This window comes from Gigantopelta aegis, chromosome 6, assembly GCF_016097555.1.
Source record: "Gigantopelta aegis isolate Gae_Host chromosome 6, Gae_host_genome, whole genome shotgun sequence".
NCBI lineage: Eukaryota > Metazoa > Mollusca > Gastropoda > Neomphalida > Peltospiridae > Gigantopelta > Gigantopelta aegis.
The window spans coordinates 60197103-60219236 of NC_054704.1; the positions used below are offsets into that span (position 1 = coordinate 60197103).

The 22134-nt window shown below is 35.7% G+C and overlaps 1 protein-coding gene across 1 annotated transcript in view; it reads right to left on the reverse strand.

Annotated features, from left to right (window-relative positions):
* Positions 1–22134, reverse strand: part of LOC121374653 (A disintegrin and metalloproteinase with thrombospondin motifs 6-like) — a 162670-nt gene that overhangs the window by 96147 nt on the left and 44389 nt on the right. Inside the window, exons 6-7 of the mRNA XM_041501762.1 lie at positions 20788–21038; positions 845–928 (exon numbers count right to left, since the gene is read on the reverse strand). Of these exons, the coding sequence (XP_041357696.1) occupies positions 845–928; positions 20788–21038 (335 nt within the window). The remainder of the gene's footprint in view (positions 1–844; positions 929–20787; positions 21039–22134) is intronic.

Genomic DNA, 22134 nt, shown 5'->3' on the forward strand with positions numbered 1-22134 from the left:
CTGGTACCCACCACAAGGGCAAAACAAAACAAAAAGAGAAAATTATTAAAAGAGGACTGCAGAATTGAGAACGATGGTCTGCCCATGCATGGATATGGATATACATCTGGCAAGGGGAGACAATTCTACAGCGGCGATTATGACTCAAGGTCCTATAGCATAGTTGTTGTGGTAGCACAGTCAGGTGAATAAGACTAACATTATCACATAGTCAAAGTCATGTTTTAAGCAATCCGGCCTCACTTTACTGACAGCAAACAAGATGTTTTATATTAATAAATAAATAGAGATTATCACACAAGCTTATGTGTCATACTGATTTTACGAAATAAGTGACAGGATTCTTATATTGCCAGAGTGAAAAGAGGGTACCGGGTAATACATAAATCCTGACACAAGTTTTGTAAAACTAGTATGACACATACACAAGTATGTCAGGATTCTTGTATTGTCAGAGTGAAAAGAGGGTAATACCTAAATCCTGACACAAGTTTTGTAAAACCAGTATGACTCATACACATGTATAATCATTTCTTTATTATCCATATTATTATTGTTAGTTTTATTATGAATAACAAGGACTGTCTCAAAATGTTTCAACTTTAACAAGAAGGAGATGACAAACTGATTCCATATTTCACATGCACAGTCTGAGCTAGGACTGGGAAACCAATATCATGTTATGACATCATTTCGCTTCCCACAATTACATCATTACACTTGTTATTACACATAATTTAAGTAAAGATTTAATATCTAAACATTTAACAGTGTCTTTCTAAATAAACAATATGTTTCAAACTGTTAATTAATAGTTTAATATGTTTTTAAACAAAACTAATACCTGGTCTTCTGTTAACAAGACTAATCGGGTGATGATAATGTTGACAGCATTGCCGATACTTGGATCATGGAAGAGCTTAGCAACCTGACCTCAAAGAAATATAGAGAATATGTCTATATTAAAACAACCTAACATAAAGTGGAGGCATATATAAAACAACAAAGGAAAAACAAATATGAATTCAATTTTCTTTAATTTTTAAAAAATTATTCAGCTTTGTCTAAATCCAATTAGTTTTTGTTTCATTAAAATTATTAATGTCTTGTGGACATTTTTGGCCCATTTTGACAGTCTATTTACTGAATTCATTGTATCAGGAAAAATATGCATATTAAAATATTTGCATTTCTTTTGATGTTCAGTATAGGTCCTAGCTGTTTGTTGCAGATTTTGTAATTGCTGGATTTGAGATTTAGGCTCTGCTATATATACCTGATATTATAGCAATACATTATCAAGGTACTTGGTCCTCTAACAATACTGCTTACTAAGCAGTGCTTAGTATTTATGTCTATGTCTATATCAGAGGTGTAGGCTAGGGGTGGGGGAGTGGTTCAGTGCAATATTTCAATATTCATATAGGTGTCCAAAGAATATATAGACAAATGGGTCTCATAGATTCATATCCAAACCTTCACCCCACAGGTCAAGACCATGCTATGCCCAAGTATGTCTTAATTCTTTTTCTTTTTTTCTTGTTTAAAGTAGTAATTTTTCATATCATTTGAAATTGATCACATAATAGTATGTACATCAAACATCTTCAGGATTCAATTTGTCAAAGGTACTGTAATTACAGAAACCCAGGATTATCAAATTCCAAAAACTGTCACATCAAATTGTAGTAATTACTAAGGTCTATAAAGGCTTGTGTCTAAATTTTGAAGTTTAATTATTAATATTTTGTTCTGATATTCTTGGTATTTTTGTACTTATACACATTATTGTACACCCACTATTTGGTTACAATAATTATATTGATTGTTGTGTATAAATATCCTTGGCAAAGACTATGGCCAGAGTGTAAATAAAGTTCAGTTCAGATGAGTTTTTAAATATATATTTTTATGTATTAAGATACTTTCTTACACACACGTTGGTGAGAACATCATTCGTTATTTTTTATAACACATACTTGTTTACACATGTATGTGTGTTAACAATTTCAAGACATACAACTGGCTGCTCCTAGGTCACCAATACCATACATTCCATGAAAAACCAGCATTATCGAAATTGATTACCTTGTGACGTATAGTTAACCTGACAATCATTTGTCTGTGACGTGTAAGTTAGCTACAAGTGCAAAGGCTGTAAATAACTTTAAGTCGAAAAGATGTTAAAATTTGCTTAAAACCTGGTTTTTGAGGGTATGTAAGAAATAGAATAATACATTCATGTCCGTTAGATACCATTTATCTTACAATGAGTTGTTTAAAAACGTATCAAACTCGCTTTCGATTGTTAGATACATTTTAAAACAACTTGTAAGTTAAATGGTATCTAATGGCCACTCATGTATTATTCTCTATATAAATCAGGAAATGTTAGCGAGTATAAAATGTGAGCAAAATTAGCAAGGTCATACAAGACGCTAATATTTCATAACGCTAAATTTAAAGAGACTGTTCCTAAAAACTTTTGTGCAATTGTTTTGTCAGTGATTATATTAAATGAACATATAACAATGGTTACATGCTATTGCTTAAACCAAAAGGATAGCAAACAACAACTTTACTGCAATTTTTTACTTAATTTAAGTTGTCTGCTTGTAAGGCTAGCGTAAGCTGCAAAACGTTAAAATGTATCAAAAACACTATTTCAGCACACCCTACAACTTAAGCTTATTCTTTTCTTTTGTCAGTTTCTGATATGATGACCTCACTGAAGGTTTATGTCACTAATAAATCACTGAGTTGGAATTCGGTACATTTTAAGATAGCTAGTATTTTATGATTTACAGGAATCAATTCAATTCAATTCAATTCAATTCAATTCAATTCAATTTATTGCATATTACCAAACAAGCTGGTGTTTGCAAACAGATAAAAAAAAAAAAAAAATCAAACATACAACATCAGTAACAACAATGATTAATAATAATAACAATATTAATGTACATGCCATACGGAGAAACAAAATTTGTATTATATTTGTAGGAATAAAGTATATTATAAAAATAAATGGTTAAAGTACCTGTACTTGGAAATAATTAAATTAAATTACTGCCCCACTGATAGCTGGAACAAGAACTTTGCGTTTAGAAATACAGCCATCAATAAATGTTATACATGGTTAAGAATTTCAATGTTACCATTATTGTATGACATAATAAATATAAATTGTAAATTGCTATTTAGAGAAGAGAAGTCAGAAAAGGAGTTAAACTTATCAAATAGTTGTTGCCTTTCAACATAATAAATAGGGCAGTCTAAAATAAAATGTGTTTCATCTTCCACAGCTTGAGAATTACAAACAAAACAAGTCCTCTGTTCAATTAGTTTCTTAGGTTTACAGAATCTTCCAAGTTCAATATGATGACTGTGCGCACTGATTCTCATTTTAGTAAATGATCTGCATTGTTCGAAGTTTGGTGTGCAGAGCAGGTAGTTTTCTAATTTAAATTCTGATTTAAATAGACTGTATGTTCTGAGTTTAGAATCATTGTTTTGAATAGTATCTGATCAGAATTTTATATATTTCGACTCGAGTTCTTGTTTGAACTTACGTGTATTTCTGTGAGGGTATAATGAGCCTTGGTTGATCCACATAATTTTTATATAAAATGACCAGTTTAAATTAGATGAGTTATTATAATAATATGATTCCAAGTACGCCTTATGCACTCTTGACGAACATCATATGTTCCCAATCTAAACCAGTATTTTGCTGCAAGGGGTAAACCTGTAATAAGAAGTGGGTGCTGGCCAAGTAGGCCATTGTCCTATTTAAGATGCACACAAAGTGTTAACTAGACACCCTTTATGTATCAGTTTGTTTATTATATCTAAATCAAAATGGGAGAGTGTATCTAGTATACTGTGAGCACCACAAGCCTACTCTTCAACAGTTTTTAACATTTGTATAAATAAACTTTGGTGACATGCCTGAGCTATACTGAGCTCAGCCATAGGCATTTTGTCACATAAGCCACAAATTTGATTACTCTCCCCTTGTTTTAATCAAACAGTTATCACTGTGTATCATCGTACACAGGATATTGCGAGCTCCGAAGCGAGAGAAAGGCAAAATACCAACGCATCGAGGTAAGTTATTTGCAGATTTATGTTGACCAATGTTATGTGATTACTAGCTAGAATCCATTCATCATCAGGCCATTTGAACTGATAGATCATATGTAATAGACAAATTATAACAAATGTTCATCTCTATTTTCACAATACCCTGACAAAAAGGTCAGTTTACTAAATGATCATAGTGACATCGATCTTAAACGTTACATATTAAATACTGTGCAAGTTGTGCAATAGAAAATTAAGTTTTTTTGTTGTACATGTATTTATTAAAAGCCCAAAATTGTGATGAACTTCAAATTGAAATCGAGTGTACTGCCTATTGCAATTTAGCAAATATTCAGTGTAGGCATATTGATTTATTTGAAAATTTAAAAATTATGAAAATATAGTCTACATGTATAATCAACTATGCACACTAAACAATGGTAATTGAGATTAAAGATATAATAATTACAAAACATGTTAATTCCGTGTATTCCTACATACTGAGAAGCACATTATTAAATGTTTCCTAAAATAATCTTCATTCACAGGTAGCATATTTTCCAGATATTTAAGGCATCAAAGTGAAGAAGAAAACGTTTTTTAAATGTCCAATATTATCATACATAATATATATAAAAAATTGTGTAGTAATTATAATTCATTATCAGCATACACATCTTTGTTCACATGCTGTAACGTTGTATGTTTCTTTAGTGATCACAGTCTGAGTGCTGTAATTTCGTTTCGTAAAAATGCATATAACGGCATCTTAACATGTAGCCTATGCAGTACAACCAACACTTCACTTGTTGATCACATGTGTGTATGTCCTTGCCAATTAATTACGCTGAGTCCCATGTATGTCCTTTACAATTAAGTCCAAACTTTGATTTTAACATCTTTGCCATGTAAGTAGCTCAATTCAGGATACTGTCTCGATCACTATGTCCCTGGAAGTAGCCCAGGGGTAAAGCACTTGCCTGATGTGCGGTCAGTTTGGGATCAATTGCTGTCAGTAGGCCCATTGAGCTATTTCTCATTCCAGCCAGTGCACCATGACTGTGTATATCAAAGGCTGTGGTATGTGCTATCCTGTCTGTGGGATGGTGCATATAAAAGATCACTTGCTACTAATGGAAACATTTGCTGGTTTCCTTTCTAAGACAAATTGTCAAAATTACCAAATGTTTGACATCCAATTGCCGATGATTAATAAAATCTATGTGCTCTAGTGGCGTCGTTAAACAAAACAAACTTTTACTCTATCCCTGGATCTGTTGTAGGAGCACTTGTTATTTGCAACATCCATTGTTGTTTGTACTACTTCATTAATTCTGGAAATATAAAACGATGAGTCTATTAAGTTTATCTACATGACAATATTTTACATAATTATATGTCAGTTGGCACATATCGCATTGTTTGAAACTAAAATAATGTAGTGCATAAAACAAACGAATATACACTTCACCATGTATAAATAAAGCCAAAACTACCTTGTTTGTGAAAAGTAAGACGCAGTACACCCTTGTTTCAATTAACTAGATATTATAATTGCAATACACGGTACACCATTGTTTGGGGTTTTAAACAAATATTTGTAAACTACAAAAAAATGTATAGTATAACTTACACAATATGTTTAATATAATTTAAGGGTCATTTACAGGCAATGTTTGACATCCATGTCAAAATAATTCTTTAGTAAATGAATTTTTTTTGTCAGGTATTGTGAAAATGACGACGAGCAAACATGATAGATTTAGTTTTATTTGAAGATATGTCATTTCATTTGGTTTTCGGACAAAATAATTGTATTGGCAGATTATCTAGCAACTACAAGTAACCGCATAGTACTGTGCAATATAAACAGCACCAGATCAAAGAAAATAGCAAATAACTTACCTAAGTGCATTGGTATTTTGCCTTTCTCTCACTTTGGAGCTCACAATATCCTGTGTACGATGATACACAGTGATTATAATACAGTACCCCTCTAGGCACAGTGGGTTTTTGGGGCAATGTGATTTTGAAAAAGGATAACGGAAAGTTTGAAAATATTTAATATCGATAAATAATAACCAAAACATAGATATATTTAATATTGATAAAATAGGATGTCAAAAGCCAAGAAGAAGTAGAATGGAGGCACCTTTTCGGATAATGCCAGTGGGGACAAGAAAGCAAGGTAAATAGAGAATGGAACAAAGTCCCACAATGGACTGATGATGTTGACACTGACAACGCGGGTCCCATTGTGGGAACTAAATGTGATCCCAGCTAGCATGGCAGGAACAAGTAAACCTAGTGGTAAGGAGAAACATGCTGGTGTTACCGAGTAAACCTAGTGGTAAGGAGAAACATGCTGGTGTTACCGAGTAAACCTAGTGGTAAGGAGAAACATGCTGGTGTTACCGAGTAAACCTAGTGGTAAGGAGAAACATGCTGGTGTTACCGAGTAAACCTAGTGGTAAGGAGAAACATGCTGGTGTTACCGAGTAAACCTAGTGGTAAGGAGAAACATGCTGGTGTTACCGAGTAAACCTAGTGGTAAGGAGAAACATGCTGGTGTTACCAAGTAAACCTAGTGGTAAGGAGAAACATGCTGGTATTACCAAGTAAACCTAGTGGTAAGGAGAAACATGCTGGTGTTAGAGATACATTCGGCAGCGTTAGTACGAATCCAGCATTCCCCAAACTCAAATTACGTCCTTGATGATATTATTTTAAATGACTCACCAAATATTGCTAGCAACATACATAGTTACGATAGTAATAGTTTGAGTCAATGGTCCACTTTAGACACAGTCCAATAACATTTACAGTTAATGAGCTTGGCATGTTGCAAAGTAACAAATGGCAACCATAGTATAAAAAGATTACTGACATAGTGGAGTGGATGAGTGCGTTTACTGTATATATTTGGAAGCCTTCCTGCATAGGCACCAGAAGCTGATATTTTATATCAACTTGGTACCTTCAGCAGCGCTGCAATTCAAACATGTGGAATGGCTGGCTTATGATGAACAATATGGCATGAGGCAGTCAAGGTATGCAAATAATGATTGGACCAAAATAAATGTCCAATTGTGGGTCCTGCACATCATTAGCTACAGCAATGTAGCAAACAACACACACATATCGTTACTGATGCAAATAACAAGGTAGAATTGAAAGGGTTGTGTTGGGATATAATACAAAACCATGTCAAGATGGTGAAAAATGCAGGTTTAAGCATATTTGTGCGCAATGTCTGGGTCCATACCTGTCACAGGTTTGTTTTCATTCCAACCTCACCATCAAAAGTGCCAAAGTTGAATAAGAATAACACATTATTACAGCTAGGAAACACTCCAGATAATGTGAAGGTGTTATGTTCAGTGTTAGTTGATTATCCCAATACAGTGGTGGCTGAGGAATTAGCAAAAGGATTTCTATTGCATTATATTGGTGATCATGTAAAAATGGAACCAAGTAATCTTATTATTCAAGTTGCCAAACATAGTATAAGACAAAAATAGACAAAGAGATAACATTAGGCAGGGTAGCTGGCCCATTTATTTCACCACCATTTAAACATTTGAAAATTAGTCCTATTGGTTTGGTACTAAAGATGGTACCTGGAGACTACTGGCATGTACATCATTTATCATACTCTGTGGGTAGTTCAGTCAATGACCATATTAATGATTCGGAAAGGTTCCTTTATGACTAAAGCGGATATCAAAAATGCATTCCGATTATATCTTATACAACTGGATGATTAGGATTTACTGCGTTTTAAATTTCAGAATAAATTCTATTTTGATAAATGCTTGCCTATGGGTTGCAAGGTGAGTTGTGCACATTTTGAGAAGCTTTCCACTTTTATTCAATGGGCAGTAGAGTAGAGACGAGACTTTCAAGGGCACAATTGGTGCATTACATTAATGATTTTCTTTTCATAGGCACAGATTCAAAATTATATTTTTTATTATTTAACAGAGAGACAAAGACATTTTTTGTATTTTTGGACATTACAAACATGGATGATGATGAGATGAATGGTGATGCCGCAGTATTTCCATTTCAGTATGGGACTACCTGACAGGTCCGTGCTCCATGCTTGCTGTCAGTTGAGCTATCTCAGTATCACCTGAGCCCGGGGTACACGGAACCTGCAGTGCATGCCGGGTAATCATCCCCCATGTGGGGTCATACATTGGAGACAAACCCACAATTTCATCCATGATGTGGCCTTGCACCTACCTATTGAGCCTAGCAGTGCACTCACTCTGGGTTGGAGCCAGTACTGGCATGAATAATCCCCCATTGCATCAGGTGGGATATATGAACCCAGTACCTACCAGACAGAAGTCCGATGGCATAACCGCTACACCACCGAGGCCAGTTCAGATTCAGATTCAGACATTCTCAATACAAATAAAAAAATAAAAATACAATTGCTTTTAGACGCATTCTGTAGTACATATAGGTGTCATGTACACTTACAGAAAGATATATATTTAAAGATATATTTAAATAATAATGTTTATTATTATTTGCATAATGTCAAAACTTTGATGAACAATAATTTGAAAAGGAAGTATAGAAGTATTTGACTAATCACAAGCACATAATACATACTACTGAATAATTGAATGTCATTTTTCTGTATGCTTTTTTAAGTCTTTTTTTTATGTAGGTGTATTGTTGTTAAATTTATGGCATTTCATCATATAATGCACCTGAAAATAATTTCTTGCAACTCATACAAATTTAATTATTTAATGTTTAAATATACAAAACAAAGTACATGGTACACCCATCAGGATTTTGATGGAAAACCATATCTATATTAATGAATGTTACAGCTATGATTCAATTCTAATTATGTGAAATTTTTGCAATGGGATGGATAAACAGTTTGTTTTGGACCAACCACCATGTTGTTCCTACATGTGGTTTGATGGTCCTGTATGTATCTGTTTGCAAAATATGATCTGGACAAGGATTTACTGTTATGTGCAGTAGACCGTGAAAAGTAGGTCACAGTGACCTAGTAATAGTACAAGACTCACTGCCATCCCAAGTTGTTCCTACATGTGAGATTTGATGGTCGTGTATGCATCTGTATGCAAGATATGGTCCAGACAAGGATTTACTGTTATGTGCAGTAGACCATGAAAAGTAGGTCACAGTGACCTAGTAATAGAATGCAACACACCAACATCCCAAGTTGTTCCTACATGTGAGGTTTGATGGTCCTGTATGCAAGATATGGTCCAGACAAGGATTTACTGTTATGTGCAGTAGACCATGAAAAGTAGGTCACAGTGACATAGTAATAGAATGCGACACACAGCCATCCCAAGTTTTTCCTACATGTTAGGTCTGATGGTCCTGTATGCATCTGTATGCAAGATATGGTCCGGACAAGGATTTACTGCTATGTGCAGTAGACTGTGAAATGTAGGTCACAGTGACCTAGTAATAGAATGCGACAAACCGCCATCCCAAGTTATTCCTACATGTGAGGTTTGATGGTCCTGTATGCATCTGTATGCAAGCGCCTGAGATGCTTGCATCACAGGATCGAACCACCTCAATGGATCCGTTCATCTGATTGGGTTTTTTTTTTGTTCCAACCAGTGCACCACAACTGGTCAAAGGCCGTGGTATGTGCTTTCCTGTCTGTGGGAAAGTGCATATAAAAGATTCCTTGCTGCATTAGGAAAAATGTAGTGGGTTTCCTCTGATGACTATGAGTCAGAATTACTAAATGTTTGACATCCAATAGCCGATGATTAATTAATCAATGTGCTCCAGTGGTGTCGTTAAACAAAACAAACTTTAACTGTATGCAAGATATGGTCCAGACAAGGATTTACTGTTATGTGCAGTAGACCATGAAAAGTATGTCACAGTGACCTAGTAATAGTACGCAACACACCGCCATCCCAAGTTGTTCCTACATGTGAGGTTTGATGGTCCTGTATGCATCTGTATGCATGATATGGTCCAGACAAGAAAACATTAACAGACGGACGTACGGACGTATATATGTACGGATGGACACACAACGCCATACCATAATACGACCCATTATATATGGGTGTATAAAAATAAATAATTACATTTAGAACCTTAAAATAAAAGACTGGTCACCTTTTGCATGATTATGCCTGCACTGTGTTAGAGTAACAACTGTTTGGGTGCCAGTAGTTAAAGGAAAATGGCGGCAAATTCACATAAGAGCGTTTATTTAAAGGTGCAGCCCCAGTTTCAGTCCGTGAAATTAGACACTACCATTAAGTTTAGTTAAGCTAAAGTCTGTGGTGTTTAATGGGGAAGTACCATCCAAAAATACTGGTACTTCTCAGACGAACGTGTGTTTTCAGAACTATGAGAAATGCATTCTGGGATATTACAAACACCTGGATGACCAGAACCACTTCAAGTGTACAAAAATGAATATTTTAAATAATAAAATGTAATTACTTCTAATTTAAAAGATCAAAATGGGCTTTAATAATAAAAACAAAATGTCGTAGTGTTTGAAAACTAGGGTCTGTCACTTTAACTTGGACTTGAATAAAATATACTAAAAGGCAAAAGTTATTGTGACACACAAAAGACAAAGATAAATGATGATAAGTTTTTACTGCTGTGTATGAAACATGGAAAGAGAAATATCCGACGGTATGGAAACAAGCAATAGGCACACCTGCCATACATGTATGCAAATGAGCCACATCACTAGAGGGGATCCAGAGTGAAGTTCACACAGTCAGTAGCGAGTGTGTCCACTTTGAGCATTGATACAGGCCTAGCACTGTCGTCTCATTGAGGCCACTAAATGCAGGAGAACATTCCTGGGAATGCAATTCCAGATCTGAAGAAGGATCAGCCGGAGTTCCTGCAGTGTTGTTGGATGATTTTGAAGACGTCGCAAGTGTCGCTCCATTTCATCCCAGACATGTTCGATTGGTGACAAACCCGGGGACCTGGCAGGCCAGGGTAGCACATCAACATTATTCTGATTCAGATACTGCTGCACAACTCTAGCAATGTGTGGTCTGGCATTATCGTGTTGTAATGTCATCCTGGGGCCGTTCTGTTGCAAAAACCTAACACAGTTGTTTGCAAAATTTTATCTCAGTACCTCACAGCATTCAAATTGCCTTCAATCACAACCATCTGGGTCTGACCTGTGGCTGTAATTCCACCCCATATCATAACGCCACCACCTCCAAAATTATCCCTTTCAAGAACACATGGCGTGACGTAACATTCACCTTGACGTCTGTAGACATGTGTCCTGCCGTCAGATCTGTGGAGAAGGAAACGGGATTCATCAGTGAAGAGGACACATCTCCAGTCATGTGTTGTCCATCGCATCACTGGAGACATTGGCGTCGATGTTCTGGCATCAGGATTGGCCTTCTGGCTAGGTGTCTTGCACGGATGCTGTAGCTGCGTAGACGTCGTTTGACTGTCCTCGCTGATACACTTCTGTTGCCAGGGATGGTACAGGCTGTGAGGGTTGCTGGCTGGAACCTGTTTCGCAGATGCGCAGTTCGGATCCATGTATCTTGGCAAGGGGTTTTCACGGGTGGTCGGCCGCTATGGGGATGGTCCCTGACCTGGTTGTTTTGTTCATACCGTTGCCATAAGTGCCATATGGTGTTTCTGTGGACATTGAATTGACGTGCGACGTCACGCTGTGAGGTCCCAGACTCACGGATTCCTATGACTCGACATCTATCATTTTCACAGAGGCTTGGCATGACGAAATTGCATCAAACAGTTCACTAATTGTGTTTTTCTGATTTCTGGAGTTCTGAAGGCTGCACAGAGTGGCAATGATTTGCGACTGAATGTCTGGCCTTTTATGGTGAACACTGAACAGGATTTCTCCCGCATATTCCATGTTTCTTGCACAAAGCATGCAATCGCTGCAACAACTGCTTGGTTGCATTTCTTCGAGCTGTTTCATGCACATTTTCTCTGGTTACATCCATAAATTCATTCACAAATTTATTACTCTAAACAATCCATGTCACAATAACTTTTGCCTTTTAGTATATATTAGTAGTCAGGTCCCATTTCTTAAAAAAGTGCTTATTTATGGAAGTACGAGCATTCCTTTAGCATTATATCAAACATACTTTTCTAACCTAATTTGGCTGAATCCAAACAAAATGTTGGCCATCTGAAAAATTACATTTAGGGGTCAAAATGACAAAAACAAAATGGTAGTATATGAAATTAGGATTGTGTTGAAAATACATTATATCTAATTATAATAGAGTGTCACAGATTATGTAGTTATCTATTTTTGTGCGATAAATTCTTCAGGATTGTATCTAACATACTTTTCTAACCAAATTTAAATATGAATACAAAAACATGTGTTGGACATTTGAAAAATAATGCTTATGTAAAAAAACAACAAAAAAACAACACATTTTCGACAATAATAATGTGCAGACATTCATATTATGAAACCCCTAAATGTAATTTTTCAGATGGACAACATATTTATTTGCATTTAGCAAATCTATATTGGAATAGAAAAACAAAACATCTTATGTTTTTAAACAATGTAGATACAAATGTGTTTACAGGCATCAAAATTAAAGGCAACCAATCTAAACGAGATTTTAGGAGAATGATTTTACAATCTCAGATAGAGAACTGTATTTTTAAAAATTATTTTAAATAGTTAAAAGGAAAAAATAAATAATGCCTAAATCTACATGTTAATATCAGGTTTTGGAAGATTTTATGTCTGTACCTACTATATACAGGCACGGATCTAACATTTTAGTGTGTGTGTGTGGGGAGGGGAGGGGGGGGGGGGTAATATCAATGTAATGGGGATCGATTGGTTAATATAAGTTTGGATTTGTAGGTGATAAAAATGTTGATGCCCCGAAGCTAAAATCAGAGGATCAATATTTTAGACCTTTATTGTGCATAGGCCTGTAGGGGGAGTCAGAGTAGGCGTTGCCCCCTACACCCCCCCCCCACCCACCCATCTGAACTCATGTTGAAATGCAATTTAAATACAAGAATTTACATGTAGGCCTAGCTCATAATTATCGATGTTATTAGAAACTATTTTAGTGCGGCCAAAGTTGATTATAGACAGTCTATATTGTTTTATAACAATTATATGTGTACATATTTTGTGTATTATTATGTGACAATTACAAACACAACCGCACATTTAATAATTGATCCCTCCAGTTTGCGCCTCCCTCCCCCACCCACCCAGTTACCAGCCTCTCCCAACACTTGTTTCGAGGACTTGTTTATATCCAACCTCCTAAACTGGATCAGCAAAATTATGAAATCATGCCAGACCTGGCAATGACCTAACAAAGATACATGTATGCCTCCAACATGACTGATATTCAGTTGATATATTATTATTATTTATCCCAAATTAACCAATGTCAGATACATGTATATGCCCATTTTTCAGCCTCTATACCTATAATGGGAGGTTCACACATCACTATCACTATGAAATATGGATAGAAATATTTGGCCCTGTAGCTGTTGGTCAGGAAGTGGCAGGAAAACAATACACAAGAGAAATGAGAGCTCATAAGCTAGCTAGCATCTCAATCCCTCTAATGTTTAATCTTTTTGCAATTAATGATTTTCATAGAGCAGAAATACACAAACATTCACAAAAGACAAATTAAAATACAAATTTGTATGACAACTATGTATGTTCTTATTGCTGTTTCACAAGTTACTTTACAAAATGTTATATTAACCAGAATGCTAATTTCAAATTAATGGTTTCAGTATTTACAAGGGCAGTGCTTGGATGATCACATGGGATCAGTATCGGTACTCATATTGGTACATGTTGCCATGGTTTTATAGATACATTTGTATGATCACATTAACTACAATCGAAGGAAAGAAAGAAATGTTTGATTTAACAATGCACTCAACACATTTTATTTACGGTTATATGGCGTCAGACATATGGTTAAGGACCACACAGATTTTGAGAGGAAACCTGCTGTCGCCACTACATGGGCTACTCTTTCCGATTAGCAGCAAGGGATCTTTTATTTGCGCTTCCCACAGGCAGGATAGCACAAACCATGGCCTTTGTTGAACCAGTTATGGATCACTGGTCGGTGCAAGTGGTTTACACCTACCCATTGAGCCTTGCAGAGCACTCACTCAGGGTTTGGAGTCGGTATCTGGATTTTTAAAAAAACATGCCTCGATTGGGATCCAAACCCATTACCTACCAGCCTGTAGACTGATGGCCTAACCACGACGCCACCAAGGCCGGTACAATCGATGGTGCACTGTCTATCATCAGATGCTCATCGGTTACTACATGAAATCCTTCATGAATTTTTACGTGGTAATTTTATGGTCAAAAGGCCCAAAGAGCCAAACTGCAATATAGTGCAATCAGGTACAATCCTTGAATTGCAATCAGGTACAATCCTTGAATTGCAATCAGGTACAATCCTTGAATTGCAATCAGGTACAATCCTTGAATTGCAATCAGGTACAATCCTTGAATTGCAATCAGGTACAATCATTGAATTGCAATCAGGTACAATCCTTGAATTGAATAAGACCTGGAAGTGAATACTTTGCTGATCATAAAGAATGACTTGCTACCCATACTAATACCCATTGTTGAAACAAACTCAACATTCAAATTTACCTGAGAAATTACTCAGGAAGTCAGTCTTCATTGTTGACAGACAGGCATTGGTTCAAAGTCCAAAACACAAAGGGAATCAAATGTTTGAGAAATATACTGACATGTTGTATTTGATCGCTACAAGTCTCTAAATGCACAAATTAGAAATATACAAACCCAAAAGAAGGATGCCAGTGACTGACACTGAACAGAAAGCAATGTAACTTTAACTAATTTCCTCTTTGAAACTTTTTTTTAAAACTTGGCATTGAATGCAAACTGGGTGGGTGGTTTTACCGAGGATGATGCAGTGTAGAGTAGTAACAATGAAATAAATATTGTACAATAAAGACCAAGTACGAGGAATCTGATACCAGAATAATAGTTCATGCAATTCACTGTTCAAAACTATCTGACTAAATATTGCTGGACATATTAGTGAGACACTGATATCCTGTTGATTTTTGCTTTTTCACATGTCAATTTTTGGAAAACCATTCCTATAAATATACTATTGGAAAACACACCTCTTAGTACTAGAATGTTGAGTTTGCATTGGTTGCTTTTCATGCTCTGAGATGCAATATTATTATTTCATATGTTATGGTATTTCAAGGGAAATTAAATGATTCTGAAAAAGTTTTGGTTACCTGGGACTGAGAACAAATTTGAATGCTTTAGCCAATTCATTTGTAAAGTGTATAATCTAACACTTTACAAATACCCATACAGATTAAAAGACTCTTTGCATAATATTTGATGTAATAAATAAAAAATACAGTAATGTATTATTAAATAGACTATGTTTTGGACGATATATTTCCACTCATTGCAAATAGTTATGATATGGTGGCCATCTTGAATCATACCACACAAATGTTGAACTCATTTGTATTGTATGCTGTGATACATTATTGCATTTATGACAGCAAATAATGCCCTTTATAAGACTTGGATGTCGATTTTATGACAAATGGCCACTATTTTGTTTTCCACCATCTTGTTTTTCAACACAAAACTTTATTTTTAAATTTTCAACATAGATTTTTATAAATTAAATGTATCCACATATTATATGTTAATGTCAAAACAAATGCTATAAAGATAGTTGGGATACCAGTTACATACTTTTTATTAGGCATTTTCCGCCATTTTGTTTTTGGCCATTTTGAACCATAAAAAATAATTTCTCAGATGATCAACATATTTTTTTGGATTCAGCATACCAAAATTAGGTTAAAAATCGATGTTGGACCAAATCCTAAAAAAATGCCCATACATGTCACATTTCTAGAAAATGGGACCTGCAATCTGATGAAAATTAGCTCTACTGGTCTACCAGTAGATCTAACAGCATTGCATCGACTCCCATGTCCAGGTGACATTTCATTTATAAATAACAATTTAAATATTGACTAATTACACTTCGCCTTTTATAGCGTTATTCGGGAATATACAAATTCTAAAAATATCGGACGAGACTACTTATGCAATAGCCGAACTTGTTGGTCTATTTCAACATTGAAACAAACAGGGAGAAAAGTGCAGTAATAAACTCTGTATTGTATACTAGTATAAACAGATTTTATGGCTATACCATCATTTTATATAACATTTTATACTGAAATTAGTTTCCGGCATACTTTGTAATTCACCCGAATCATTTCATATACCCTCGGCATAATCCCAAATGTTTTCAAATTATTTTCAAATCACTGGCATGATTTTACAAGTAAGGTTCTGATTGGTCAAATGAAAGGTCAACTGGACATGAGCTCCAACAGGCTGCTGTTAAATCCACATGTAATAGTGGAGGTAATTTTAATTAGATTGATGGGACATGACTACAGTAAGTATATTTATTTCAGTGATGGGAGATTACTGGTGACCATATATCATTAGTTCACTGTTGCTTTTCTTTTTTTCTTCTTCTTCTTTTTTCTGGGTGGGACGTAGCCCAGTGATACAGCGCTCGCTTGATGTGCGGTTGGTTTGGGATTGATCCCCGTCGGAGGGCCTATTGGGCTATTTCTCGTTCCAGCCAGTGCACCACGACTGGTATATCAAAGGCTGTGGTATGTGCTACCCAGTCTGTGGGATAGTGCATATAAAAGATCCCTTGCTACTAAAACAAAAAAGTAGCGGGTTTCCTCTCTAAAACTATATGTAAAAATTACCAAATGTTTGACATCCAATAGCCGATGATTAATAAATCAATGTGCTCTAGTGGTGTCGTTAAACAAAACAAACTTATTTATTCTTATTTTTCATACTATCATGGTGGTTGATTTTTTTTTTTTCCTCACTATCATTATGGTGGTTGATTCCCCCCCCCAGCACTGGCAATCGGGCTCTAACAATGCACTTATTTGGTGAATATACTGATGACAAATAGTGTTTGCATTAAAACAAAACATCTATCAGCAAATTTATCACAGGTGAGTCCCTTTTTATAATGGTTACAATTTTTAAGGTCCTGGTCAAGAAATGAATGGGGTTGGTGCAGGGTCTGAACGGCCCCTAGGGGAAACACTCAATTGGAAAAACTTAAATAAGTCAATGAAATGCTTCACTTTTTTAAAACACAAAAGAAAGTGATGCTAAAACAAATGCAGTCTCTTATTGGGTCCTTACATTTTAGTAACAGGGCAATACCAATGACACGTGCATTCAGTCACAGACTTATAGACACAACGTGCAAGGTTCATAGACCCAATCATAAAATAAGGTTAAATGTACAGATAAAGGTTGACTTACATATTTTATCAAATTTCTTATGTGATCACAACAGTATTTTCCTTTTTGTTGACCAATACCAATGGTGGGTACATAATGAACATCTACAACTATTTACAGATAGTTCAGGGGTGCATGAATTTGGCATAAATTTTGCTAGAAACTGGGCTTACAGCCGGTGGCCTAGTCAATGGAGGACGAATAGCCTAACAAACAATATCACTCTGTTAGAGTTATTTCCCATTTCAGTAGCAATTAAGTTGTGGAGAAACACCTTGGCAAACAAGAGACTATTGTTTAATTCCAATAATCAGGCAGTGGCCAATATTTTGAATAATAATACATCACGTTCACCTGAGGTCATGACACTGGTTCGCAGCTTGGTCTTAGAATGTCTAAGATCCAATTTGTTTATCAGGGGACAATATATTGAAGGATGTCAGTTTAAGAACTTTAGATGACTGGCACCAGAGACAAAGAATCTACCGACTCTAGTACCCTAAACTGTGTTGGACATTTATGGGCCGAAGCATCCCGCTTATTAGATTGTTCTATATCAGATAATACTAGGAAGGTATACTTCTCAGCTTTACATGAGTTCACCAAGTTTAGAATTGAAGGTAACATGCAAAACAGCTGGATAGCTCCTGTCAGTTAATGCAATATATCACGCACATGTCCTTGAGGCACTGGTCTCCAGAGACAGTTGCAGTACACATTTCAGCCATTAGCCATGAACATAAAATATATGGCATGGTTGACCCCACAGGTCACTTTCTGATATAAAAAATTATGCAAGGGTTACGGAAATCTGATAGATGGGTAGATGTTAGAATCCCAATTATAGTTAGTATATTAGAACACCTTCCTAGTGGCTTGTAGACGGCATGTTCTTCCAGTTACGAGGCAGTACTGTTTCAGCTGTCAGACATACATATGGGTACCATACAGTTTATGGAGTTTACGAAATTGAAAACTGATCACGGTGGTTAAGGCACTACTCTTATGCTTTCAAGCTTACGTAATCTGCAGCTATGCCCAGTTCAAGCTATGCAATCATATCTACAAATTTGATCGCAGTCTGGTGAAATTTATTTCTCCATTTCAATGGTCATGCGGTAACACACTCTCCATTTGCATAGGTTTTAAATAAGGTGAAAAAACTTTTGGCCCACTCTTTCAGGATTGGCGCTGCAACTGCAGCAGCAATGCATAGGGTCAACCTGGAGGATATTCAACGCTGGGGATGGTGGACATCTAGTGCATATCTTAGGTACATTAGAATTCTGTGGCTGTTTTTTGGTTGTATTCATATTCATGTACACTGAGGGTTTTTCAGATATCTGGATAGTTGGTTCGTCGATCATCTACTGGGCTCACAGGAGAGCAGTCATCCATCCATTGGGTAGCAACCTTGGCTTACAGAGCTGTAAAATTTTCTGGTTTAGTCAACGGGGTCTCAAGTGGAGAGCAGTAGTACCGACAGTAATCCAGAAGCTAATACGATACTCAGTACCTGACATTATTATAGTACATCTGGGTTTAAATGATATTGTTCATAACTCAAGCAGAGATATGAGAGAAACTATTTTTCGTTGTTATGGGGAAGTACAAAAATATCTGCAAAAGACCAAAATAATGTGGTCAACCCTTTTTCCACAGCACATATGGTGAGGGGTTGAGTCATGGTCTGTGATTAAGCATAAAAGAAAGTGGGTTCATTGTTATGGTTTGAAATGGGTATGTGAAAACGAGGGATTTGGGATTAAACATGAGATCGTTAATTAGTGTGAATATTCAGGGATGATGGGGTGCATCTGTCGGATGTGGGAAACAACATCCTTTTAAACATATTCCAAGAGGGTTTGCAAACATAATTTAAAGGGAACATGAAGGTGTTTTGATGGTCTTTGAAATATGTGCTGTAACTTGCTGTAACTCGTTCATAAAGGAATCCACAGTATGCTCCATTATGTTGTCAAGGGGTTGTGGGATGTCCTTGTATCAATGAGTCCTTTGGCGGACTGGTGGTGACCGGGCAGATTCTCAATGTTGGAGACCCTTGTTCGAGAACGGTAACCTAAAGGTATTTGGGTAGGTGCACACCACCATGTGTTGGGATACATTTATATGGTTAAGAATTGACCACAATTATTTTTTGTTTCATGGAAGTATCAACTGAAAAAACAATGTGCACACTGTATCACTCCGTGTAGCGGGTCATACAAAACTGTGCACATCGTTTTGGGGGTTAAAAATTGCATGACCCAAAAATAATTGCTGTCAATTCTTATAATTAAATTTATATGCATATTTTATAACAAAACATAACTGAATTAATTTTGTTTAGCTTTAAATACACCTTTAGTATTGTTTTTGTAAACTTCATTGATACTTATGTCTCATGAGAATGAAAATGTTCATTTACTATTATTAGAAACAGGTGATTTTGATAAGCGATGCCATTTCCTCTAGCTGCTGTGTGCATTTTTACAGATCGTTTAGTTATATTGGGAGAATTTGTCATGCATGAAGTTTCCTACATTTCTTTGGCCACCGAGTTTCATTTCATTAGCAAAGACGGTTTTTCTTTAATCAATTCTATAGCATTTTCCATTAATTTATCGTATTAAATAAAGTGTACTATTATGTGGTATCTGTATCACAATATTATTGTTTTTGTATTTTTCATGTGTGTTTTCTTCAAAATATCTAAACATGGTTGCCTGACAAAAGTAGTGCGAGTCCGCCGGGGTTGGGGGTAGTAGGTGTGGCTTAAATCTTTTCGGTTCATCGAGATTTGAATGAAAAAAAGTAACCACCTCTGGACCAATTAGATTGCCGTAAAGTATATAGACGCAAAGAAAATTTAATTAGTATGGGTTTGAATATGTTCACGCTGGGGACCCTCGTGAACAGACAAGGTTTTCATACTCATGCGGGGTGCACCAGGTGGGCCCTTTCCTTTGGAGACTCTAGGAAGGGCACAGCTGTGTTGCCAGTACGAACTCCGCCTGGAGTAGGGGTATTAGTCACTACGGGTCTGTAATATGATTTGTTTTATTGTAAAAGATTAATAAATGCTACAGCCATTTTTTATCCGCTAATATCATCTTTGCCGTATCAATTATTTAGACATACCTATTGAGGTTATGGAATATTTAATAATCTATATGTATTTTGTGGCATGAAGAGACAATAACGTTTTCATTCAAACCATAGAAAATAATTACCAAATGCATCAAATCTAATTGCAAAATAGACTTATAGTTTATTTTTCCAATACTTACAATATTCATAATGGTCAGGACATAGGGTTCTATTTCGTGTGGTCCATGGAAGTTCACCATCTTTTTATCAACAACAACCAACATTTCTACATCTCTTTCCTTGCTTGTTGATCGGCGGAAGCGACTTCCTTTTCGGTATTTTGGTTTCACTATTTCAAGCCAGTGCTTTGGTCTTTCCTTTGGTTTCAAAACTTCGTTAAAAATTCTTGGAGCTTTATTCAATAGCCACTTTGTTTTCTTTTCCAGAACATCTAAAACAATAGAGGATAATAATGAATGTTACAACATTTGTTGAGTTTTTATGAGAAGAGATGCAATAAAATGAAGTTACATATGCATAAATATCTTACTGTTAAATATTAGAGTCGAAATTGGTATCACCTGGGTGGGCAAAGTCTCAAGGTGTTTTGTTAATAGTCCTATGCCTGTAGTTCATAAATTAGTGTGATAGACATTTCTAAGGAGTAGCTATTTGGTAGATATCACCGAATATAGTGAGGCAAGGACAAATTCTTGTACAATATTTTGGGGTAGGGATAACAAAATGTATCATAACTTTGCTACCAATGAACATAGCCACACAAATTAGCACTCAAAATGTTCATATTAAACCCCTTTACAAACCGATGCATGATATATAAAATTGGTGTAATAATTAGGTCACCAAAGGTCAAAAGGTCATGACATTTTGTTGATTTTAAAAATCAGATGCCTTGCAATTAATTGTACTACTGCTTCATGTATGAGGGACATATTTCAATTCAACTGCCTATAAGGTGAATGATAGACACCCCGTGAGTAATTAAAGGGGCCATTGTTAAATTGTTTTGAAAAAACATGTGCCTTTACAACAAATGACAGAAAGTCATATTTAGAAAACTAATATAAAACCCATAATTACTTTGCAGGCAGTCAACAGATCCTTATACACTACCAGTAATAATTCACTACCAGTAATAATTTGAAAATATTTTACCATTGCTTTAGAATTCAACTTTTAAAAGGGATCACTTGTCCAAAATACATTATGGTAGCAATTGTGGATTTCCAAGATGGCCACCATACAATAGCTATTAGTATCAATATATCAGAATCCTTGCCATGGATTTCCAAGATGGCCACCATGCAAAAACCTATCGATACCAATACCTTAGAACCCATACCATATAGGCTCGTAACTTTTCTTTTAATCTAACTTAGTTTTGAGGGTAATAAATGTACTTATATCATTCACAACATTACTAGATGTATTTTTTTTATAAAAGAAATGAAATTTATAGACTATTGCAGTCTTACCATCGTTTTGCTTTTGTATTAATCTGTTCTCATTAAAAAGTGGAAAATGTT